Genomic DNA, 25635 nt, shown 5'->3' with positions numbered 1-25635 from the left:
CACCATCTGAGCAGAGTGTGGCTGAGTTCTTTCCTTGTCTTGGACTTACAAGTACGATACACTCACTATCTTGCAGAAGACCAAGCTGACGACACCAGCACCAACAATGACAATGTCACGAGTCCCTGCTTCAACCACGTATATAGTAAGTCACTTTCGCATAGGTATTCGAATAATGTTAGCCAGCTTACGAATTGCGAGTTCCGAGCCACGATAGTATGTAATAACACGGGGCCTAGTCTAAACACCTCGGTGCTCATGACTTGGCTACCTCTCGGGCTCGTATAATAGAGCAAAGTGGATTCACTCGATACTCACATGAAACTCGGTCATTTCAGACTATTTCTGTTAGGGCAAGATATCGGGACAAGCATTCTATTTCATAAAAAAAAAAAAGGAAGAAAAAACTATCTACTCCAGGCTATGATCAAGTATCCAATAATACATTAAACAGCCTTAACTCCGAGTAACTCCGTTCCCAGAAGAATCAAACCTGGGGTATACCTATGCCCGTTACCAACTAACTCCTTGCTGTCCCTAGATAGTAGATAGATAGACCCTCCAAGCTTATAGGTAGTATATAGCCAACCAGTCTGCCAATCCGTATGTATGTATTATGTATAGTAGATCAAAATCCACATACACATACCTACACGCATCCCATCCCTCATACACTCCCAGCCAGCCAGCAAAACCCACCCACCCTCCAAATCAAGTCCTCATCGGCGTACCAAAGACCGCACAATTCGGCTTCCGCTGGCTCGGAATACCCCCCCGCCCGCCAGCTATCCCGAACCTTGCCGTCCGCGCGTCCCTGCGCGCCGACCGGGGGCCCAGACGACGACGACAGCAGCGGCTGAGGCTGCTGTTGCTGTTGGTAGTCGGTGTCGGTGTCGGTGTCAGACTCGCCGCTGGTGTTGATTTCGACGTACGGCTCGTCGCTGATCTCCTTCTCGGCCGGCTTCTTCGGGCGTAGAATGCCGTTTACCCAGCCCTTGATACGGCCAGCACCAGCACCAGTACCAACGGCAGCGGCAGCGGCAGCGGCAGCGGTAGTACTACCACGCTTGCCCTTGGGCTCGGGAGGGGGCGGCTTAAACCACTCCGCCGTGGGCTGCGGGACGGGTACTTTATTTACGTCGAGCCCATTCGCCCTGCTCGATAGGGCGCTCCTTGACGTATTTGCCGTAGTAGTCGTCGGAGCCTTGAGTAGGTTGACCGGTTAGACTCTTGGCTATCCATCCAGTATACGTTGGTATAGAAAAGCTGCTCTCTCACGAATGGGGGGGATGGGCAGAGACTGCGAGTAGGAAGCCTGATGATTTACGAGGGCAAGGAATGGATAGAGATAGTAGTAGTGGGTAAGTATGCGAGGAGGCGAGAAAGCAAGATAGAAATAAAGAACATTATCCTTACATTTCTTGACCTCACGTGGGGAAATATTTTCCCAATCACTATCCTCCTCGACTTCAACGTCCTCATCAGCCTTGCTGTCCTCGGCAGTACTGTGCTGTTCCTCGGTCGATTCCTTCGAATCTTCTATTAATTAATCAATCACTCAGTTCTCCATCCTAAATCATAAGACAACGAATAGATCGTAGAATATCACATGTGTGCGTATATATACTCACCCGACTGGGATATCATACCATCCCATTGAATAGGCTCAGGCTGCGCCTCCAGCCCGGTCATCATGGCAGCACGCTTGAGAATCTCCTTGCGACATTGCTCGATCAGGTCGTCTTTGGTCCTCATGATGTCGTCGTATTAGTTGGCAAGCCAGCAAGTTATTACTTACTTTAGGTACTACTTAAGAGTTGTGGTTTAGGAGCAAAGAAGGATGAGCAGGTAAAGTGCAAGAGGTCGAGCTTGGTTCTAATAGTCTACCATTCTTATTTATCGTTGGACGAGTCCTCAGTGCTCTTGCCTCTTGTGAACCAGTTTTGGCTAGTCAAGACGAATGCAAAACCACCGCTCCTCGACGAACAAACCCAACGATGTTTTATAAGCAGCAACACGAAGCGCACCGCCGACGCAGCAGCTATGTAGTAAAACACTCCCCGCAGTCTTTAATTCTAGCATGTCCAATCTCGCGTGACTCCTATCCGCCATCGTTGGTGGCCAAACGCTAACGCCGAAGCTAAAAGTGCAATGTGTGTGTGTATAGTTAGAAAATACCATTAAACCATATCCCTTTCGTCATACCTCCTCTCCTCGAACAACCGCGCCGCCTCAATGCAGTAAGTTGCCCGTTCGCTACCCAACCGCCTCTCACTAGCGTAGCATATAAGAACACCGTCGAGGATACCTGAAAGAATACCTTCCATTGCCCCCAACACGCCCCAGCCGATCATACTAGCTACCATACCTACCACGTAAGCATAGGCGCTCCCTCTGACGCCGTGACCCTCTGGTATTTGAACCTCTAACTGCCGCGCGGTCATAACCCATGCCGCAAAACCCAAAGCTGTTGACATGACGAATCGTGCGGCATGGAGCAGCATCTTTGCCATTCTGTAGGGCATTAACGCTGCTGATGACTGTCCACGTCGGGAGAATGCGCTCGGTGTAAGAGTTGTAGTGGGTCCCGTGGCGAGGAACTGTATCCTACTAAGCTGTGATGCCGACTCCATGAGGGGTAATGAGTGAATCGACGCATATGTTAATGCCAGAGGGTTGGTTAGGACTGACACCGGGCGAGGAGCTAGTCGCCATCCTATGAACTCGAAGATGCTCGAGATCCGGCGAGGTAGGATCAGAATGGGAATCCGGACTGCCAGGGATAGTAGGGTCGAGGCACAAATAGTCCCAAACACCGTAGTCGTAGAGTGTCCTAGCGCGCCCTTGACAATCGCATTCGACGAGGCGGATGACTGATTGTTGCGGAAAAAATACCAATTCGAAACGGTACCTCCAGTAGTAGCACGTACAACTCCGCTCATGACGGAAAGAGTCCAAACGTACATAAGGAAGAAAAAGACCGCTAACCACCACGTCGCAGTGCCGATGACAAAGGCCGAAAGCGACTTAGAAAAGTAGCCCCCAAGGAAGATTCTTGTGAACATCCATAGCCATATCCACGTCCACCCAACAACGAAGCCTAGTGAACCGAGTCCGAGAAGCACCAGCGCCGGATTGGCCGCAAGGATGCGACTAGAGAAGTCCAATATGTCAACCGCCCTCTGTATTTCGTGACGTCCCTTATATAATAACCATACCCAAACGATTGCGCAGGCCCCTGGGATGATGGACGCATATCTCATTACCACGTCCTGTACTCGTGATCCGTGGTCTGGTCCCTGGAAGCTGGAAATCATCGGATACAACGAAAATGAAAAGAGGACGATCGGGACGCCTAGCAGGATGAGCAGAGCTAAGGGTTGAACAAAAGACCGTAACGCTGCCATCCAAACCAGGGCGACGATTATTGAGACTAACGTATCTACAGCCAGGAGGTAAAACGACGAATGGAGTGTCGTGTATATGGTGTCGCCAATCTTCCTGCCCGGTACAGAGGTATGCAACCAGACTAATACGAAGGTCGCGAAAAGGGAAGCGATGGCTATAAGGTAGATCCATGCGAAGAATTGGTCATGCACAAAGATCTCGCCATACATTCGCGTGGGCGTAGGTGCAGGAATCTCGTTTCGCTCTTCTTCCTCCGTCTCGTCCTCTTCTGCTATAGCCTGTCGCATTAGACGCTGATCATGCTCTAGATTCGAGCCTCTCCGTCCGGCTACGGCTTTCGGACCGCTCGACCCAGACTTGAACTGCTGAAATGCAGGTGGTGCTGAGTCTGTAGGAGTCTCTTGTAAGAGATCATCGGGTACCTCATTGTCTAACACCGTCGACTCCAGGCCGATATCGACCATCTTTCCACTCTCATCCGTATCGGAGTTCTGCCGCTGATGCTGGGGGTTGCCCGGGCCGTCTGGGTCTTTGACTACCTCGCGCTTTGAATGTCTATCCTTGAAGCTTGACTCCCCGTTCCAACTGCTCTTGATACCACCTATAGGACGAGCGCTCGAGTATAAGTTCCCGTACGACTCACTCTCATTGTGCTCGGACGAGGCGCGAAGGTCATCGTTCTCCGAAGCCGAGCTCTCCTCTAGGCGGCTTGAAACAAAAACCCGACGCGACCGCTGCAAGGCCCGAAGATCCGCAGCTTCTCTCGCATCGTCCTCATCCTCGTCTTCTCGGTACTCGTTTAAGGCACTATGAAATAGCGGGGCATCCGAGGTAGTATTATACCTCGAGAAGCCTCCGAACCGCGAATTTGAGGGTTGATAAGGATTCCCTAATCGAGTCTGGTACGAAGACCGTGTGGGATTTCTACCTGAGAATCGACCTGGCGTCGTCTGTGGTTGCCGGTTCGACAGTTCGTTGTTGTCCGGCTGACCGAAATTGGATAACCGAGACTGCGACTGGGCTAGGAACCTAGACGCATCTTGGGCCAAGGCGTCAGACTTGGCTTGTAAGTCAATAGGCAGAAGCACAACTTACATTCTGAGAACATATTCGATCAAAGCGCAGGAGGGGGTAGACTCCCGCAGATTACGATGAAGATGGGGATGAGGAACGTCGGGTAGAGTTAGGCGGGATTCGAGGATGTGGAAAAAAAAAGCAAATTAATCAGCGGTGACGATGGCACGGTGATGCAAACAATACGACTTTCTTGAATGCTTATGATAAACTAAGAACCCGGTATGATTTAACCCGCCAATAAAGGAAAAACCAAGGTACTAAACATGGAATTTGAGTATTGAATATTGGACCGTGGGAAAGATGGGGGTTTGAAGAAGTATACGGTAAAATTAAATTAGTAGAAGCTGTTGGGGGTCGACAGCAGCAGCGTCGTTGAGAAAGTGATGCAGATGGAGGGATTGATGGATGACTCCCGGATTGCTCACATGCAGGCGTCCAATGCCCATTTAGCATCTATTAGTAGTTTGAGATGTACCTAAGGTAAGGTAGGTAGGTAGGTGCGATTGTATGTATTGTATGAGGTAGGCATAGACCTATTATTTACATAGATGTACCAGGTAGGCATAGGCATCGTACAGTACGACTGCCTGCTTATCCGGACTTTAGTCCCGCTAGAAATCCATTACGGAAGCGGTCAAAGTGGAATACCAGGTAGCGGACAAGTATTGCCTGCGCCGCGGCGTAACAAGTCCCACCAACTTGTTGCTTAAAGGGTCCCTGCAGCTATCCAATAATCCAACCACTTGTATTTGACTTAAACCAGCTTATCGAAGATAAGATACCTAGGTTAGACATTCAGGTGCGTAACTAGCATAGTTGCCTAAGTATTGTACGACGAATCATCCCGTCCATAGAATTAATATACCTAGATCTTGTGCCAAGATGTCCGTAGGGAAAAAAAGAAAAAGAAAAGTCACCAACTCTTCCATTGGCCGATAATGACCTCTTATGAAATGCAGACATATGGTGCAAGTTCCGGTCACGAGCCTTTAATAGAATACCAGGTGTCTAACGAGGTGAGGTCATCCACCCTACTATAAATCAGGCGCTATCGGCGCTGCCCAGGTGGTCCAGCCTCCCCCGGCCTCCCCATGTACCGATAGCGAAACCCCTGTCGATAGGAGCCTTGTCAGTACATATCGTACCTGAGTTAGCACCCCATCGCAACCCATCGGCGTACATTATCGATAGGCTGAGGATAGGCTAGGGGGGAAGCTTGCCCGACCCGCAGGCGCAGAGGCGGAACGTTTACTATTAGGCGGGTTTAAAGCTGATCCTTGGCGACATCATCGAAATGGTATGCCGTTTATGGCCTTGGACATTTACACTACATCCCCAAACAACTACATAGTACATTACTCCTTCATCACTTGTCACTTGCATTGATGATAATCACCTTTCTTTGTCCTCAAAGCTTACATACACACCCTATGTAAGGTAAACCTAGGTACATATTCCTAAACGACTTGTCTCTGATTCCCTCCACGTGCTTATACAGTTATACTATAGTCTTGTCTTGTGCCCTTAGTTACCCTTTAGCCAAATCAAATTTATTAAAAACTAAAACTAATTCTTGATAGCGCCTAGGTTTTCTTTCCTTTGCCGTAGTAGAGAAACACGTCCTGCTTGCAACGGATCGCCGTCCCTCTCTTTCCGCTTCCATTACGCCGGTCCGAGTCTTGTGACTGATCGTAACGACAAACCCTCATCTCGTCTCGTCTCGTCTCCTTTCGTCTCCTTTCCTTTCCGATTTGCAACCTTTGTTGTAATGTCTTCCCCGCCCTGGGACTACATCGCCAAGCTCGTCTGCATCGGGGACTCGGGATGCGGTAAGTCGTCGCTCACGATCCGGCTCTGCGAGGGGCGCTTCAGCCCGCAGCACGACGTCACCATCGGCGTGGAATTCGGCTCTAGGATCGTCCCCGTTGGCCCGCCGCATTCCAAACACTCCTCCAAATCCTCCGCGGCCGACGGGGGCCTTCCCGAACCCCCGCGCGCCTCCCCACCGCAAAAGCACATGAAACTATCCCTTTGGGACACAGCGGGACAAGAAACGGTGTGTACTACGCGACCCATCCCATCTACCATCGGAACGAGAAGTTCGAGAGCTTGGAAGTTGTCAAATGACCAAACAGCTCCCCACCGTTTATACCCAGGGCAAGCAAACAACAAACAAGCAAACGAACAACCCACTAATCCGCCCCCTCCCCTCTAGTATAAATCCGTAACCAGGTCCTACTTCCGCGGCGCATCCGGCGCCCTCCTCGTCTTCGACATAACCCGGAAATCGACATTCGCCCACGTAACCGACTGGCTAAACGACCTGCGCGCCATCGCCGACCCCGACATCGTGGTGATCCTAGTCGGGAACAAACTAGACCAAGCGCAGCCCGCCTCCGAAGACGATAACGATAACGCCCCTAACAAGCGCGAAGTAACGACCCAAGAAGCCACCGACTGGGCCCGCCGCAACGGCGTCCTGCAATACGTCGAGACGTCGGCCAAGTCGGGCGAGAACGTCGAGGAAGCTTTTATGCGCGTCGCCGAGCGCATATTCGAGAACATCAACGCCGGAAAGTACGACCTTAACGATCGCCGCTCCGGCGTCAAGGGGCCTGGGCCCGGCGGCGCGAAGAACGTCCGGTTATCTGCCGACGCGGGTAGGGGTATGACGGGTGGCTGTTGTTAGTTAGTTAGTTGTTCGGATCGGATAATATAAGAGAAAGGAAAGGGCATGGACATGAGTTAGCAATTTGGGTTATGTGTATCGGCAGCTCTCATGTCAGACATAGGGGAGTTTGACCGGAAAGACCAGACGTCTATTTAAGGTCGGGTCCGGGTTTGCGACCGTACTGTACATATACTTGCACACACTGGAGGCATCGCATACGCATTCGATGATACCCTACGTAATGTCTACTTTGAAACATCAACTACGATAAGATGGCACTTCACCACTGCGACTATTTCTAAACTCCTTCGTTAGGCACCGTGATCTACTGCGAAATACCACATATTTCTTGGAAGAAAAGGACAATAGGCGTTGTATTAGAAAGCGATATGCTGCTGATCAGTAGTCTTTTTTGTTTCCCAGTATGCCTCATCCACGTTACCACCGTGAACTCCACTCTCTAATTCCCTTTCATGCAAGTTTGCCTTCATATCGTTACATCAAACAACCGAGAAAATAGAGGAGATGAAGATTTATCGATGACCCTTATAACCAGGTAGTCCGGATGGCCATGCTCTATATGAAAAACACCCGAGGCTAAACAGCCTACCGTAACCTCGGTTCGTCACTTCGTCCCCTATATTTGATCCGGCCCTTAATCGGAGATGCGCCAGGAGTCGAACCATTTCATGTACTTGTACTTCTGGTTGCTGCCCGTCATACCCCAACAGATAGGGATGAAGTATATGTAGAGGCCGATGATAGTGGCGTACAGGATCCCGTAGACACTGTACTGAATCACCTTCTTCTGGTTCCTTAAGAGCCAGTCGACTAAAAATCCTAAACTTAGGATCGCAAAGTACAATGCTGGGTAGTAATGGTGAACATAGGTAACTCGGGCCATGATAACGAAGGGAAGGTAGTGAAGGAACCATCCCAGGATGGGGTAAAGCCCGGCGTAGTGGATATGATCAATATCATCTTGGGTAAGATCGGTGAAACCTCGTCGCCATCGGAGGATGTACCAAACGGTAACTAAACCGACGGCACCTAAAGAAAGCGTCGAGGCCCAGTAAACAAAGGGGTTACCGAGGAGGAAGTACTTGACGATTTTATCGTCCCACCCACACATACGCAGGCCGACGTTCAGGATAGGCCACTGCCACCACTTAGAAGCCAGGTCGTCTTGCTTATCGGGGTCAGGCACCAAGGCGTTGTTAGATGTCATCATAGCAACGTTCAGGTGGATAAAGTCGTGGAAGAACGGTGACTTATACTTGCCAGGGTCTCCCGGAGGAACTGCGACTCGGTTAATAATTGGATATCTAGACGTCTATTTGGTACGACTTACGCTTCTCGTTGGTATGGGCCTCAACATTCCAGTGTGTGAAAGCATCACGGGGGTTGTTGCTCTTATCGCAGGTCACCTCGATCTGCTTGAAACCCCACTGTGGAAGATTAACGTTGGCAGCTCGGAGATAACAACCCATAACTGGATTCCGAAGTCTGAAAGCAGTAGTCAAAGTTCGTACGCGGCTCTTATCGCGGGAAGACACGTCCTTGACGACCTCGACTTGCCAGTGGTCCTTATCATCACCAATAGTAAGATTACCATAGCAGGACACTTCCTTCTGGCTCTTAGTAATAGGGGCAGAGATATCATGGGTATGGAGGTTTCGTCCAGTTTGAGCGTGAATCAAGCGGATAACATCACCGTTTCCGATGAATCGAGGCTCTTCCTCCGGGTTATAGTCGCGGTCGTTACGGTTAGGGTAAAACCACCATTCGTTGTTGGCATCTTTATGGTGGTAGCAAGTAACTTGTTGTTGAGTAGATCCCTCAGGGTACGCTAATGACAGTTTAGCATAAATTAGACAGCACGATAAAGCGTCGAATACTTACTCTGAACGTGACTGTGGAGTAGACCACCACCGTATCCCATATTCTTAAGCGTCACTTTGGAGCCAAAGGCAACCTCCAGGGGAGAGTTCCGTCCAATTTCACTCCCTTCCAGGTTGGCTTGGAAGAGGGAGCTCATCTGCGCATCTCCCGGACCACTCCTGGTCAAGATCGCGAAATGAAGCGCGAAGGAGAACAGGTAGACGAGCAGCGGAATGACGATTAGACCGACGACTCGGGCAGTGAAATGACCAGCGAGTACCGCGACTGGCATCTTAGTGTTACCGAACTTGTTCCAAAGGTCTTCGATCGTGTAGATGCCGACGAGAGCCGTGACGAAGAGTCCGACGAGTTTGATACTGCATACGAATCCTAAGCTTAACCCAGTCATGAATAGCCAGAAGAACCATTCGGGTTCGAAGCTGTATTTTTGCTGGCGATGAAATTTGGCCCAGCAGAAGACAGTGGAGACGGTGCCGAAGAGGAGCATAGAGTCGAGTAGGATGAATCGGCTGATAGTCGTGTACGAGTTTTCACACAGAACCATCAGGGTAACTAGCCAGACGGCAGGTCGTCTTAACTGCAATTCTCTGGCAGTGTAGTAAGCCAATGGCACACATAATATTCCCCAGAATGCATTGAAAGCTCGCATGAAGGTGTAGTCAAGCTCCTCGGGGTATGTCTCGCCAGACTTGAACTCGAATGACCCATTGTAACCCGCTAGAACTCCAGAGAGACCAACAAGAATTTTACCAAGAGGAGGGTGCCTATTCCACGCATTAAAAACAATATTCCAACCGAGGGTTCCAGTCGTACTAACACATCGAAGAATAGTTCACGCTTAATATAGTGGGATCCGAATTTACCGAAGCTATAAAGGGGGGCCACGGGTTAGCGTTACGGTAGAAGAACGAATGGAGGGCTTAACGGACTGAGCTTCCTTTGAGGCTGTTAGCGGACATTCCGGAACCATATGATGACTATTAAACTTACATCCCAGGTGACAATTGGGCTAAGACCAATTTTCCATAGACGTGTGAAGACGGCAAAGGCAGTGAAGATTATAGGCGCAATGATGAACTCCCACTGGTCAAGTATATCGAGGAACGAAGATTCCTAAGCACATCGAAGTAAGCTAGTATTCCAACAAAGACTTGCCGCATATATGATGTCTAGTTATACCTTCTTCTTTCCATGTATCTTCTTCTCGTCGATCTCCGGCTGCGCTAGAGCTCCAGGGGCAGTGGCCCCGGGTACGATACGTCGGCGAGCGGCATCGCCGGCGGGATCAGCGCCCGACGCGACTGCGGCCTTGTTATCGGCCATGATTGTAGACTATCTCTCGGCCCTATTCTCCTTGGAGAAAGGTGGAAATGGGAGAGGGGAGTAGATAGTGGAACGAGTATTAGGGGTGTGGTGTAAAAGAGGGCTTACGGAAAAGAGACAAGAAGAAAAAAAGAAAAGGGTCAAGAAAATGAATGTCCTGAAGAGAACAGATTAAATTCGGTCAAAGACGACAAACGTAGAACATTCTCCCCACACAAAACAAGGACGGATTAAAGTCTTGGCCACGAGAGAGAATACAATGGGGGGAACTTGATCCTCGAAAGAAAAGCAAGTTAGTTAAGAGAAAGGTGAAATGAGAGGTTGCGTGGCTTGTACGATAATGATAACACAAAATACGAAGTACAGGATACCCTAGCCGTAGTCCGGCTTCAGTTGGCACTTTCCAATCTTCCACTCATATTTTTTTCCTGCTTCAGCTGAACCGATTAAAAATAAAAAAGTGAAGGACAGCCTGGATAGGGATACGCTAAAATGTTTCCCCCCCTTGGCCCCCTGTGCAGCTAGCTTTATTTAGTATCATCCTACCTTCCAGCCTGGCCTATTGTACCTGTCTACCTACTGCGTGCCTCTTTAAGGACACCTTACTTAATGTTTCATCTATCTGACACGCGCGTACGATGATGACACTTTGAAATTACATATGTACGTAAACATGTACCTACCCACCTAATGCAGTTATCCCACTTCATCGGACCTTAGCTGGCTCCGATGTTACGATCTGTTTCGAGATCGAGGTCCACAGGTATTCTAGAAGACAAACTGCACCTCTAGACTCTAGTCGACAAACATGTGATTGACATTATGATATCCGCATACCTTATGTATTTAACATACACATATACATATGTAGTACCATCGAATTGAGCCTAGCTGCTAACTTCACAATTAGTTGTACATACAATTGGTCTAACTAGGTAAATGAAAATATCATATAACCTTTCCGCCCGCGTACTATTTATTATCCAAACTCGACCAATATGCTCAGGAGAAACCATAGCTTACTTAGTAGAGACGCATGACTGGGGTTGGCTCGTAGAATTTTGTGTCGTCAGGTGTCACTGAAAATAGCTCGTTGATGATTTCGCGTTCAATATTAACCTGAACAGACTCCCTCTAGTCTAAAGCTCATAATCTTCGTCCTGAGCACTGGTAGATATCATGTTTCGGCCGACGACCCTAGTTCATCAGGACTCTCGGCCGGCTATGCGAAAGAAAGTCCCCCCCATCACGATATATTACGAAACTCGTATCTCCATTTCTCTTCCGTCTCTGTCACTCGTCGTAGGGGCCCCGCATGATGCGCCGGATAACCCAATGCAAACATTTTACAATAATGCTGGAATACGGCCGTCGTAGCCGTTAGGATTTCCGCCGCGCCGTCTATATGAATCAGAGTCTAGTAGTCCCCCGTCACAAATTCAATACTCGCTGTCTCGTAAATTTAGTCATCTCGCTGGTCTAATGGCGCGTATCTGCCTCCTCCGGCCGGACTGCTGCTACCTCCCCGGTTTTGCCCAACCATCCTAGTTAGCCATTCGCCTACACGCCCTCGTGAACTTTGGCTTTCAGACCGTAGCTGCGGCTTTCCGTCTACGATATTGATCACAGGAGGGTCAACGTCCATTGAGGGGATGCTAGTGTCTGGGCCAAGTGGCCGTCCTCGAAGGTCGAGCGAGGGGACGGGCGATCCGGCCCTAACCAGAGAGCCGGTCTCAGACCTCAAGCCAGGTGTTCCGGCTGCTGTGCTAGCATCTCCAAAGAGCGAGTCCATATCTTCTAGTCGTACTCCGCAAGTCTCGGGATATATGAAGTACACTACTTCTAGTTAGCGGCGTTGACAATGAGGTAGAAGAAACTATACTTACCCACTACAAAACTGACCACACAGAAGAATGCATGCACCAGGTATAATCGCCACTTGATCCACTCTTGTAGAATAGGGGTCATTTCGCCCACTAGCCAGTTGAAAGCCCAGTTGGAAGCAGTAGATAAACTTGCTCCCTTCGATCGAATGCTAAGCGGTAGGATCTCCGGCGGGTAAAGCCAAGGAATAGGTCCCCATGAATAGCCGAATGCGGCGTTGTATACCATGACGAAAACGACCACCAATGTTTTCGTTGCCTCAATATCTAGGTAGATGAAGTATGACACCAGGGATAACGATATTGCCATCGCGATGGCACCTGTTAGGAGAATAACCCGACGTCCCCATCGATCCACTATATACCACGGTGGGATTGTTGAAAGGAAGTATGTTATGCCATTGATACCAGTCATCTTGACCGCATCGTGACCGATCCAACCACCAGATTCGAAGACGTATGGTGCGTAGTACGAGATGACGTTGATTCCGTTGAGCTGGGCTAGAGCTTGCGCAGACATAGCAATAAAGACCCGGGTCTTATAACGTCGGAACATCTCCGTGTAAGATCGCTCGCCTTCCATGCGTTGGAGCAGGACATTCATCTTAATTTCTCGATATTCCTCCCTTGCCTTTGGGTTGTGAATATCACCACCGCCGTACAGATTGGCGATAACCACAATACCCTCCTCATCGTGATCATTGTCGAGTAACCATCTATAATTGTCAACGCAAGCAACCCAAAATGAAGGATAGAGCATTACCTTGGAGATTCAACAATGACCAAACTACCGAAGCCCAGCAGGGCTCCCATCACGCACTGCATTAGTAAGGGAACGCGCCACGACATATCACTCTCAATGTAGCCGCAGAAGTAATCAACCCAAACGGATGTCGTGTAACCAATAATGTTACCCGAAAACTCGATACAGGCCAGTTTACCCCTGTTGTGAGGGGGAGAGATTTCGGACTGGTAGACAGGCACAATAGTTGATAAGGAACCAACGCCCAGACCTGCAATAATTCTGCCCAGCATCATCATGGGCATGTTGGCAGCGAAAGTCTGTAAAGCGCCGCCGACGAAGAAGATCATAGAGCCATATAGAATTGTTCTTCGTCGACCGATGATATCGCCGACTCTTCCTACTATTAACGATGATACTAGGGCACCAATCTCGAGGATAGCAACCATCGTACCGATCTCGGCTTTCGAAGGATTCTTAAAGTAATCCCTAAAGAATGGGCCCCTGCAATAGCGTTGTTAGAAGATGAGACGACGATGTTAGCTGAACTATAATAATTGCCAAGCTCTTACGTGATGATACCCGACATAACTCCTTGGTCATATCCAAATAGGAAAACACCTAACGAGACGAATATACTCGTAAAATAGCTGTGAACATGGTCAGCACGTCTTGCTTCGGACGCCTGGGAACGCGTAATGCGAACATGAGGGGCTTGCCCGTAAGGCCGTGTATCCCGGCACCCGGCATGATGGCGGCTATGAAACGCTCTCCTCTTGAGAGACGGCGTGGAGGGACGTCGGGAACCTCGATTGCTTCTTTATCGATAGTCCTGGAGAAGGATCTAGAAGAGCGATAATTACTATGCTCGGAGACGGAGCGTCTAAACTGGACGCGTTTATGCTTGGGATGACGTTTCAGGACCCCCGAGAATAGGTCCTCGTTTACGGAGGTATCGGCGAGGGTCTTCCGCAAAGGATCCTCCTCATCTGCCAACTGCTCTGCGATATCACCGGTATCAGTCCAGGAGTCGGAGTCGACAGAGTCGGAGGAGCGTCTCTCGTGAGAGTGCTGATCCCGGTGGCCGGCCAGCAATGACGTCGATTGGGCACCGTGTTCAGATCGATTGGTTAATGTCCTCAGAGGAATGTTTGAGGGAAGACGGTTTGATTTTGGCGAAGGAATTTTGGAGTTGTTGGGGCTGTCAAGCAGCAGCGCCCTCCTGCGGTGATGATATCGATTGGAATTGAGTTGGGGAATACGGAAAGGGTGGAGTGAGTATATAAGACAGGGCCCCCAAGATTCAGTGTCATCCGGGCCTGACGAGTGACGAAAGGCGTCGACAAGTTTTCGACCAGCAACGCAGGTAAGGTGGATCAACAAGCACAAGACACATGCAACGCTGAATCTGGTCCAAACAAGGTACCACGCACTGTAGGTACAAAGACAAGTTGCGGCCAACAATAAGTAACCCGAGAACGGAGTAGGAATTGGTGATTTAGTCGAATAATACAATACCTAAGGGGGTGGGAGAGCCAAGTATTGTACTTAGAATGTAGAAATCAATAATTCAGCTTATAATTATTGAGACAAGTGATTGAAAAGAAAAAAAAATAATGAACCGTAAGTGAGTGAGGCAAGTTTCGAAAAAAAAGAAAAAGTCAGAAAAATCTGGCTCTTCGGAACAGAGGGAAATCCTACCTGCAATCCCCTATTTCCAAAAAGTTCAGGGAGCAAGAAGACAAACCGCTGATCTTACTGATCTTAGGCGTCTTGGGCGTCTTAGCCTTTACAAAGATGTACTCCGTCTATCTACACACTGTACAGCAGCCTTTTCTTTTCTGCGGTAATTGCGATGGTAGCCTTGGAGGTTTCAGGGTAGCTGCAGTTCTTGGTGTGGGGTAAGAAACCCCCACAGCGTCTTACAACAGACGCTGTAAACCTGTACTAACCTGTACCGCACCGTATTTGATTAGAGGGTAAGGACTTATTCGGCCACTTGTACTATACCGTATTCTTTACACAAAACAACTGTGCTTTGTACGCTGTGACAATTCGTATTTTGAGGTGCCGGATAGCCTAGAATCACCTTTAACATGGCTTGGCTTTTAGATGATATAAAATCTAGGTAAGCTGCCTATTGTCGAATACCACGTGCAGCTCAAAATAAACGGCTACGTCTTCGTCCAAGCTATTCCACAACTCAATTCGTACATACCTACCTTGGCAAAAAGATGGTCGTCACATGATATGTACGTCTAGGGTTTACATAGCTTTATTAGGCTTTCTTGTTCTCACGGGGATCACCTTTCTATTTGCCTAAGTTTACAAGGGATATTATCTAGTTAATCTTATTTTCTTAAAATGGAAGAATTCTTTAAGAAGGAAATTCGTCCGTACGTAACTTATAAGTCTTTTTTATTAAGTGTATCTTTAAAATAAATAAATATTACACGTATTCTTTCGTATCTTTAATCTTATCTTTTTTCGAAATACGTACCTTTTATCTTACTTTTTATCTTACTTTTTATCTTACTTTTTATCTTACCTCTTATTTTACCTTTTATTTTACCTTTTATTTTATCTTTTATTTTATAAAAAAAAAAACGCGTATAAGGTTTTTTAAATTTTATATTAAAACGTAATTATTTAAAATAATAACGTATAATTAAAAAAAAAATCTAACTTATTATAATATATATAAATAAGTAAATATATTAAAATTTTTTATTATTTATTTTTTCTTCTTTAATATATTTTTTCCTTTTATATTATTAAGTTTATAATTATATTTACTTTACGGTAACATTATTAAATTTAATAAATTTATTAATCGTTTTCGAAAATTAAAAAAAGTAAATATATTAATAAAAAAAATTAACTGATATTTTAATAATTTTAAAAGATTTTTATATGGTAAAAACGGATTTATCGGTTTAATAAATTAAGTATATTATTTTTTTAAAAAAGTTTTTCGTAAATCTTTTTACGTAAATTTTTAAAGTTAATTTTTTATACTTGTAAGTTTTATCGAAGTTATTAATTAATTTTTAAGTTTAAAAAATAACGAATTTAACGATAAGTTTATAAGGTTTTATTATAATTTTTTAACGGGATTTTTTAATGGTAATAAAGTTTTTTACTATTGTTTATTTTATATATATTAACGAAAAATAACTTTAAAAATAAGTGGTTCTTATACAATAATATTAAGCTTATACTTTAATTTTTAATAAAGCTATATTAATTATTAATATATTATTAAATATTCGGGTATAATTTAATTATTTAAACCTTTTTTTATAAATGTTTATATAAAATTAATAATTATTAAACCGTAAGTTTATAACCTTTTTTATATATTAATAATGGTTATTTTATTATAATAACGGATAAAATCTTTCGTAATTTCTTCGAAAATTAAATTAAGTATTATAATCATTTTTTCATAAATCCGTAAAAAGTTAAAATTAATTACTTATATTAAATATAAAAATATTAAAATAACTTTTATTATTAAAAAATCTTATAAAATATATAATTAACCTTATTTAATAAATATAATTTAAATTTTTAATAAATAATGTATTAATAAAGTTATAATATAATATAATTTTAAAAGATATTTAAAATAATAACTTATAAAAACGGTTAAAATTTATATTTATATTAATATTAATGCTTATAAATTCTTCCGATTATATTATAAATCGAAATTAATTTTTTATATTAAATTTTTTATAATATATTTAAAATAATATAAAAATAAAATTTAAGGAAATATTTTTCCGTTTTATTTTAGTTTAATTTATTTTATTACATAAATGTAAATTGCTTAAAAATTAATTAAAATATAATTAAATGGTAAATATTTATTATTATTTTTAATTAAATATACCGTATTTCCGTTATATTTATAATCTTAATATAAATAAATAAATAAATAATTTAAAAATTTAATTTATTAAATCTTTTAATAACCCGATTATTTTCTTAATTTTAAAATTAAAACTTAAAAATATTAAAATAAAAAAATACGTATTTATATTTTTTCTTACTTAAATATCTTTTCCTTTTTTTTAACGTTTAAAGATTATGTATTTTCTTTTTTTTTTTATTAATTAAAATATTTATTTATTTTTTTTTTTTTTATTTATATATATATATTATTTTAATATTAATTTTATTATATTAAAATCTTTATAATTTATTAACGTTATAAAAATAAATATTTTTACTAATATTTTTATAAATTTTATAATAATTTTATTACCATTTTTTATATTTAAACCTTTATTTTTTATTTTAATATAATTATTTTACATTTTAATAAATTTTAAATATTATATTAATTTTAATTTTATTAATTTTATACGCGTATATTACTTAAATTATCCGTTTAATAACGGTTATAACGTAATATTACAATTTTTAACATTAAATAATGATATATAATATTTAATAATATATTATATTTATTATATTTTAATAAATAATTATATATAAATTAATAAAAATTATAATTAAAATAATTTAAATAATCCTTTTTTATTAATAAATTAAAAAATTATTAATTATATTATAATTTTAAATAATAATATCTTCTTTATTAAGAATTATTTTTTTATTAAACTTTTACCATTTAATTTAATAATTACTTATAAAAAATACTATTTAATTATTTTAATTTTTAACAATTAAAAAATGCTTAAATTTATACCGTAATTTTAATTAAATATAAAAATTCTTAAAAACTTAAATAAATTAAATTTTATTTATATTTAAAACTTTAAATTATATTATATTACTTATATTTAAAACGAAAAAAAAATTATTTATATTATTTTTAAAGTAAAAGTAAATTAAGTAAAATAAAATTAAATAACCAATTTTCTTTTTAATATATATAAAGTTATTTTAAGCGATTAAAGAAATTTAATTTTAATTTAAAAAAATCTTTATTATTTATAAAATTATACCTTTTTTATTTTTTTCCTTAAATTTATTATTTATATTAAGTTTAAAAATTATTAATTAATAATATATGTGAGTTATATAAAAGAGGAAATTTATTACGGTTATTAAAATATTTATTTATTTTAAAATGTGTTAATTAAAGGCTTAAAAGGTATCTTTATTAAATACTTATTTATTTATTTTATGTAATTTATTTTTTTTAATAATATTATAATTTTTTTTATAAAAAGCGGTATGTATTTTATTTAAATCTTAATTTAAAACGATTTAAATAAATATAAAAAAAGTATTAATAAATTGTTTTTATTTGTTTTTATTAAAAAAAAATAAGGTTTTACGCGTTTTTATTTATTTTAAATTAATAGATTTTAAGGTAAGAAAAAAAAACAATTAATAAAAAACGACGATTTTTTTAACGATTAAAATAATAATATTTATTATATTTTATTTAATAAGATAAATAATATTAAATATTTATTTTTAATAAATATATTGTTTTTATTTAACGTGTATAGTGATAATAAATCTTTAAAAAGTAATAATTTAAATAATAATATAAATAATAGTTTTTATTTAATTTAAATTAATTATAATTTCCGTAAAAATATTATTATTTATAATTTACTTATAAATATAATTGTTTAATTTAATATTTATATTAATTATTATTTTATTTAATAATTTATATATTAATAGTTATTATTTTTTTTTAATGTTAAAATAAAAGGTTTTATAGTTTTAATTTTTAATCTTATTTATAAAATTTAACGTAATTATTCTTATAATTTAAAACGTAAATGTTTATCCGAAATATATAAATTTATTAAAACGGTAAAAATGGAAAAAGATGTTATTATAAATATAAATAATTTTTTATTATTAAGTTTTAAACTTTTTTTATTAATAATTTAAAATGTTAAGATATGTAATTTAATATATTCGTTTAAGTTAAAGTAAAAAAATAAAAAATTTTTTCTTTTATAAATTATTAATTTATTATTAAAAGTTATGGGATTATAATATTTAAAAGGATTTAATATTAAGTATAAAGTTAATGGGATTAAAGGGATATTAAATTATATAAAGTATATTAATTAATTTAATGTTTTTTATAATTTATATAATAAAGTTATAAAGTTAATATTATTAAAAAGGCTTTTTTTTTTAATTTTAAATTTAAGATATTTTAATTTAAAATAACGAAATAAAATAAGATCAATTATTAAAGATTAAATATTATATTAATAATATAAAAAATATTATAAAATATATATATATTATTTAAAAAAAAAAATGGATTTACGATAATTTTTTTTAAATTAAATTATAATAATATATATTTTTTTTATTATAGTAAATTTTTTTATTTAAAATATTAATTTTTATTTAATAAAATTTAACGTCTTTTTATTTAATTTAATTAATAGATTTATTTCTTAAACTATTTTAAATGGTAATTTTAATTTATATTAATAATTTATATTTATAAGGAAAAATAAATAAAGGTTTATAAGGTTTATAATTTTAAATAATTAAATATAAGTAATTATAAAATTTATTCTTTTTATATTTAATCGATGTGATATTAAGTTTAAATATATTTTTTATAAAGTTTACTTTTATAATTTAAATTTTATTATAATAAAAGTAAAAGTTAAAGTAAATTTTATTTATTAAAATAAATGTGTTTAATTTAATTTAATAATTTTTAAGAATAAAAGTAAAATTCCTGGTTTTAAACTATTTAATTGTAAATTTTTTATTATTTTAAATGATATAAAAATAACTTTTAATGGATAAGTTATAAATAAAATATTTAGATTAATAATATAAATCGACGTATAAAGATTTAAGATAAAGTTATAAGTTATATATTTTACGTTATTAATAATTTTTAATGTTTATAAATTATTCTTTATAATTATAATTAATATACCTTTAATAAAAGTAAAGTATATGGGAATTTTTAAAGTTAATATATTTATTATTTAAAATACAGTTTTTAAAACGTAAGTTTTATTAATAATTTTAAATTAATAATTTAATAAGAAAATATAAGTTATTTATTTTTGTTTTTTTATAAAAGTAAACGTAACTTAAAAGTTAATTATATATTATATAAAGTTAAAAAATATTATAATTTTAATAAATTTATTTAATTTAATTTAATTTATACTTATAATCTTTTCGTTTAATACATAAACATTATTAACAATTTATATTCTATTTTTTAACTGTAAAAAAATAATTTTAAAATTAATATTTCCGTTTTTTATTTATTAATTAAAAAGAATAATTTTTATAAATTTCTTTTAAAATTAATAATTAAAATATTAATTATTCTTTTATAATTTATAAAATTCATTTATATGTTTAAATTTTTTTATATTTATAAATTATTTTAAAAAGAAAAAAGTTATATTAATTATAAGTTAAAATTAATAAAAATCCTTATAAAAAATAATTATAAAAAGATTTTTAAAATTTATATTAAATTACTTATAAATTTATTAAAATTTTTAATATATAATATAAAAATCTTATCTTATTATTATATTATATTTATTAATAATAAAAATGTTAATATTTTTTTAAACTATTTTTTATTCTTTTATTATATTACCTTTAAGAAAAAAATTAATTATTAAATAAATAATAATATTATCGATATTTATAACGGTATTATTAGAAATTATTATAATTTTAATTTATTACCGCTTATTTTTTAAATTAAATATCTTAATAAATATTTTAATAATTATATTTTTCTTAATTTCTTTTTTATTATTAAAATAATAAAAAAGTTGTAATTTATTAAAATTTAAATTTTTATTATTAAAAAAATTAAAATTAATTTATTATTATAACTTATAATTATATAATTAATTTATATATTATATTAAAAAGGTAAAAGACGTGTTTTATTTAAAATTAAACATATTTTTCTTTAATAAAATTTTTTTAATATTTATTTAAGTTTTCTTTTAAAAATATTTAATATATAATATAATTAATTATAATTTAAAGTTTTTATAATAAAGTTGTTTTTACGGAGATAAAATAATTAAATCTTTATTTATGTTAAGTATTTTAACATTTTCTATAATAACGTTAAGTAGATTTTAATTATTTATTATATTTAAAATTTCTTTTAATTTTTTTTCATTTAATTTTATTAAATTATTTTTTTATTTTTTTATTTAATTTTAAATGGTTTAATTAATTAAATTGGAATATACGCTTGATTTAAAATAACCTTAAGTTTTTTTATAAATTATATTACGGTAAAATTTAAGTTTAAAGATAATTAAAAAGTCCGGTAATTTTTAAATATTATTAATTTTAAAAACGTTAATAAAATAAAAAACGATTATTTTAAAAATTAAAGCGTCTTTTATTTACGTTTCATATAATCCTTTTAAAATTTAATTAAAAAAAGTTTATATTATTTTAAATTCTTCCTATTTTTTAAAACGGTTACGTATTTTTTTATCTTTTTCTTTTTTTTTTAAACTATTATAATTCTCTTTTAAATCTATTATATATAAGATTATAATTTTATTAAAATATGTTTTATAAACCTTTTAATTTTAAATAATATCTTTTTTAAATTTTCTTAATAGGTTAAAATTATTATTAATAAATTATAATTTTTTAAAAAGGTTTTTATAAAATTTATTTTATATTTTTAAAAAAATGTTATAAATTTTCGTAATAAAATTTTTTTAAAAAATAAATAAATTAAAATAAATAATAATATTACAATTATATAAATTATTTTCTTTAAATATAAAAGGTAATAATTTGGTAAAAAAGGGAATATATATGGCTTACGTTTAAATAATTTTTTAATAAAATTTTCCTTTTTTTAAAATTTTATTAAATTTTATTTAATTAAAAAATAAAAATCTTAATTTTAATTTTATTATTATTTTAATAATATAAATATATTTATAAAAATAAATATTATATAATAAAACGTTATAATAAATGTAAGCTTTAAAGATATTAAATTTAATATTATTTTTTTTAAAGAAAAATATAAGCTTTTTTTTTAAAAAACCTTTATTATTATTAAAGAAATTAAATACTAATTTTTATAAATATAATTAACACCGTTAAATTGTAAAATAAATAATATTTAAATATAATTAACGCCATTTTTTTACAAAATAATAATAAGTATTATAATTAAAAAAATAATTATAAATTTTAATAAAAAATAACTTTTTATTAAAAAAAATATAATTTAAAATATAAATTATAATACTTTATTCTTTTTTAACTTTATTATTATTATTTTAAATATATTAATTAATTTATATTTATTTTAATTATAAAGTTATAAGTATAAACTTTTAAAAATAAAGTATTTTAAGTTTTATTATATAATTTATAATGTAATATAAAAAAACTAAGGTTTAAACCATTATATAAATAAACGTAAAATTATAATTATAACATATAATTATTATAATAACTTTATTCCATTAAATATAATTATTATAATTTTATTTAATATAAAGAACTTTATTTTTATTAATATAAATGGATTTAATTTCTTTTTAAAGTTATTTAAATCGATATTTTATACTTTTTTTTATATATTTTTTATATATTACCATATATCGGTAAACTTATACCTTAATTACCATATAATAAACTTCCTTTTTTTATTCCTTTTATAATTTATAAATATTTATATATAATTCCTTACACAATTTTTAACGTATATAATTAAAATATTATAATTTATAAATAAATATAATTAAATTAAAATCTTTTTAAAAATGTTTATTAACCCATTTTAAAAATTTATTTATATCTTTTTTATTATAACTATTAATTAAATTTACTATTATATTTTTTATATTAATATTATTATAATATTAAAGAAATTTATATAAATAAAAAGTTTTATAACCGTTTATTTTTAAAATATTATAATATTAATTAATTAAATTAAAAATATTATCTTTTATATTAATTTTAATAATTTCTTTAAAAAAAGCCTTTATATAAATATAAAATTATTAAATAACTATTATTAAATCTTAATTAACTTCTTTTATTAATAATTTATTAATTAAATTTAATTATCTTTCCATTTAATGTTTAACTTTTTATAAATAAAAATCCTTTTAAAACTTTTAATCGATTTTAATACGAATTAAAAAATATATATTATTAAGATTATTTATAAACTAAATTATTAATATACCGTATTAAATAATTATACTTTTTAATTTATTATATTAAAAAATCTTTTCTTTATTAAAAAACAATTGTTAATGTTTATAAATAACAATTTCTTTTAAAAGAACTTTTATTTTAAAGTTATTAATCTTATAATATAATTAAAAGTCCTCTTTTACTTAAATTAATTACGCTTTTATAAAAAAGTTATAAATTTTAACCATTTAATAAAATAAAGATTTATTTATTTATACTTAATTAATTTACGTATTATTATTTTTAATAATTTAATTAAATATTAAAAATGAAAATATAAAATAAGTAATAATAATTACTTCATATTAATAAAACTTAATTAACGCTTACTTAAGATATTATTATTAATTTCTTTATTATATATAAAATATAAAAAAAAAAAAAAAGAATGGTTAATAAAAAATTAAATGTACGTTTATAATTTAAAAAGGTTTTTATTATACGTAGTTAATTTTTACTTTTTTATATTATTTATAATAATTAAATTACTTTAATTATATGGAAAAATAATAATAAATATATTTACATAATAATAAAGATTTTAAATGTTTAAGAATTAAAAGTTTTTAAAAACCTTAATATATAATTAACCATTAATAATTTCTTTTATAAATATTTACTCATTATATATATCGTTATTTAATCCTTTTTTTTCTTTTTATATCGCTTAATAAATAAACTTAATCTTTTAAATATTATTTACTTAATTATTAATTAAATTAAAAAATTTAAAAAAGGTAATAAAAAATATTTAATCCGTTTAATTTTTTTTAATAATATTATTTCTGTTATATGTTATTATATTAAAAGGTAATTTACCTTTATAAACATTTTCTTTTATTAAGTTATTTTTATTAAAACGTAGGTTATAATATTAAAAATCTTTTATATAATTTTTATTTTTTTACATTTTTTTATTACCATTAAAATTAAATATATTGTTTTAAAATATTAATAAAAAATAATTTTTTTAAAGAATATAAATTATCCGTTCCGTTAATTTTATTTTAACATTATAAATATATTAAATTTAAGAAAATATTTAAAGAAGTAATAAATTTTCTTTATTAATTTATTAATCTTAAAATTAATTATTAAATAAAATATTAAAATATAAATAATTATTTTATTTTAATTATAATAAAGTTTTTTATATAATTAATTTCTTTAAACTTAAAAATAATAATAAATCTTTTTTTATAAATTTATTAAAATTATATTATATTATAATAATTTTATTTATAACATTTTTAATTAAATAAAATAAAATTTAAGTTATTTTAAAGATATTATTTATAAATATATTTATATAATTTAAAATCTTTTTATATATTAAAACGTTAAATTAATTATTTAAAAGATCGAAAGAAAATTTAATAATTATTTTAAATAAATAATTAAAAATTAAAAACCTTTTTTTTAAAAGACGTAATTCTTTAATTTTTATAAAGAATAAATAAATATAAAACACTTATAATATATTTAACTAATAAAACGTTAATAAATTTTTAAATTTAATAAAATTATAATAATTTTTATATATATAAATAAATTTAAATTTAAGAAAGAAATACTTAATATAATTAAAATAATATATAAATTTTTTTATATTAAAAAAAAGATTTTATTATAATTTTATAAAAAGATATAAAAGAAAAGATTTTTATAATTTTTCTTACGTTTTTTTAATATAATATTAAATTAAATAAAGTTAATACCATTTTAAAAGTAACGCTTTTTTTATTTAAGTTTATTTTTAAAAATTTAAAATATATTTTATTTTATAAAAGTTATTAATTGGTTTTAAATAAGTTTTATATTTTAAAATCTTTTTCTTTAATTAAAATTTTATTTTAATAATATTAATAATTTTATTAATTTTCTTTTTAATAAGATTATTATTTTTTTTTATAATATAAAATAATAAAAATTAAAATATTAAATTAATATTACCATTTATTTCTTTAAAAATATAATTTAAATTATAATTATAATTTAAAATTTATTATAAAATTTAAAGCGTAAGATTAATATTAATATTTATTTCCTTAAAAAAATAAATTAAATTATAATTATAATTTAAAATTTATTATAAAAATTAAAAATTAATATTAATATTAACGTTTATTTCTTAAAAAAGGTAAATTAAATTATATTTATAATTTAAAACTTATTATAAAAATTAAGTTATAATTATTATTAAAATATTAAAAAATATTAATATTTATTTTTAAATATATAATATATATTAAAGATTTTAATAATGTAAAGATTTATTTTATATTTAAACAATTAATATATTATTTTAAAATAATTTTTTTTATTTTAATAAATATTTTTTTTTTATATATAATTATAATTACGATTTATTATTAATATTTAAATACTTTTTTTAAATATATTATTATATTTATATAAGT

The 25635-nt window shown here is 33.1% G+C and overlaps 5 protein-coding genes across 5 annotated transcripts; 1 reads left to right on the top strand and 4 right to left on the bottom strand.

Moving 5' to 3' along the window:
• Positions 1-438: 438 nt before the first annotated feature.
• Positions 439-1755, bottom strand: F5Y00DRAFT_269110 (uncharacterized protein; the record flags this gene model as incomplete). Its single annotated transcript, XM_048012379.1, has 3 exons — positions 439-1204; positions 1328-1539; positions 1632-1755. 3 exons carry the CDS (start codon positions 1753-1755, stop codon positions 668-670), a joined length of 873 nt encoding a protein of 290 aa, XP_047869622.1. The 3' UTR covers positions 439-667.
• Positions 1756-1859: 104 nt separating this feature from the next.
• F5Y00DRAFT_58176 (uncharacterized protein) lies at positions 1860-4599 on the bottom strand. Its single transcript, XM_048013835.1, has 2 exons — positions 4504-4599; positions 1860-4447 (listed from the first exon to the last, which is right to left on the bottom strand). The coding sequence occupies exons 1-2, from the start codon at positions 4514-4516 to the stop codon at positions 2181-2183; spliced, it is 2280 nt and encodes a 759-aa protein (XP_047869621.1). The 5' UTR covers positions 4517-4599; the 3' UTR covers positions 1860-2180.
• A 957-nt stretch (positions 4600-5556) lies between these two features.
• Positions 5557-7530, top strand: F5Y00DRAFT_223341 (GTP-binding protein rab2). Its single transcript, XM_048005859.1, has 3 exons — positions 5557-5932; positions 6066-6541; positions 6701-7530. The coding sequence occupies exons 2-3, from the start codon at positions 6254-6256 to the stop codon at positions 7172-7174; spliced, it is 762 nt and encodes a 253-aa protein (XP_047869620.1). The 5' UTR covers positions 5557-5932; positions 6066-6253; the 3' UTR covers positions 7175-7530.
• On the bottom strand, positions 7502-10883 carry F5Y00DRAFT_223337 (glycosyltransferase family 39 protein). The gene is made up of 7 exons (XM_048005858.1): positions 10238-10883; positions 10049-10171; positions 9988-9995; positions 9876-9926; positions 9059-9822; positions 8508-9005; positions 7502-8455 (listed from the first exon to the last, which is right to left on the bottom strand). Exons 1-7 carry the CDS (start codon positions 10379-10381, stop codon positions 7812-7814), a joined length of 2232 nt encoding a protein of 743 aa, XP_047869619.1. The 5' UTR covers positions 10382-10883; the 3' UTR covers positions 7502-7811.
• Positions 10884-11800: 917 nt separating this feature from the next.
• On the bottom strand, positions 11801-15104 carry F5Y00DRAFT_269108 (sugar transporter STL1; the record flags this gene model as incomplete). The annotated part of the gene is made up of 6 exons (XM_048012378.1): positions 11801-12217; positions 12268-12980; positions 13028-13510; positions 13579-13656; positions 13713-14228; positions 15031-15104. 6 exons carry the CDS (start codon positions 15102-15104, stop codon positions 11844-11846), a joined length of 2238 nt encoding a protein of 745 aa, XP_047869618.1. The 3' UTR covers positions 11801-11843.
• Between the last annotated feature and the right edge of the window lie 10531 nt (positions 15105-25635).

Source organism: Daldinia vernicosa (genome assembly GCF_022497035.1).
Source record: "Daldinia vernicosa strain CBS 139.73 unplaced genomic scaffold F5Y00scaffold_2, whole genome shotgun sequence".
Lineage (NCBI taxonomy): Eukaryota > Fungi > Ascomycota > Sordariomycetes > Xylariales > Hypoxylaceae > Daldinia > Daldinia vernicosa.
The sequence above is the reverse complement of the archived record's forward strand: the minus strand, read 5'-3'. Positions and strand labels throughout refer to the sequence as shown.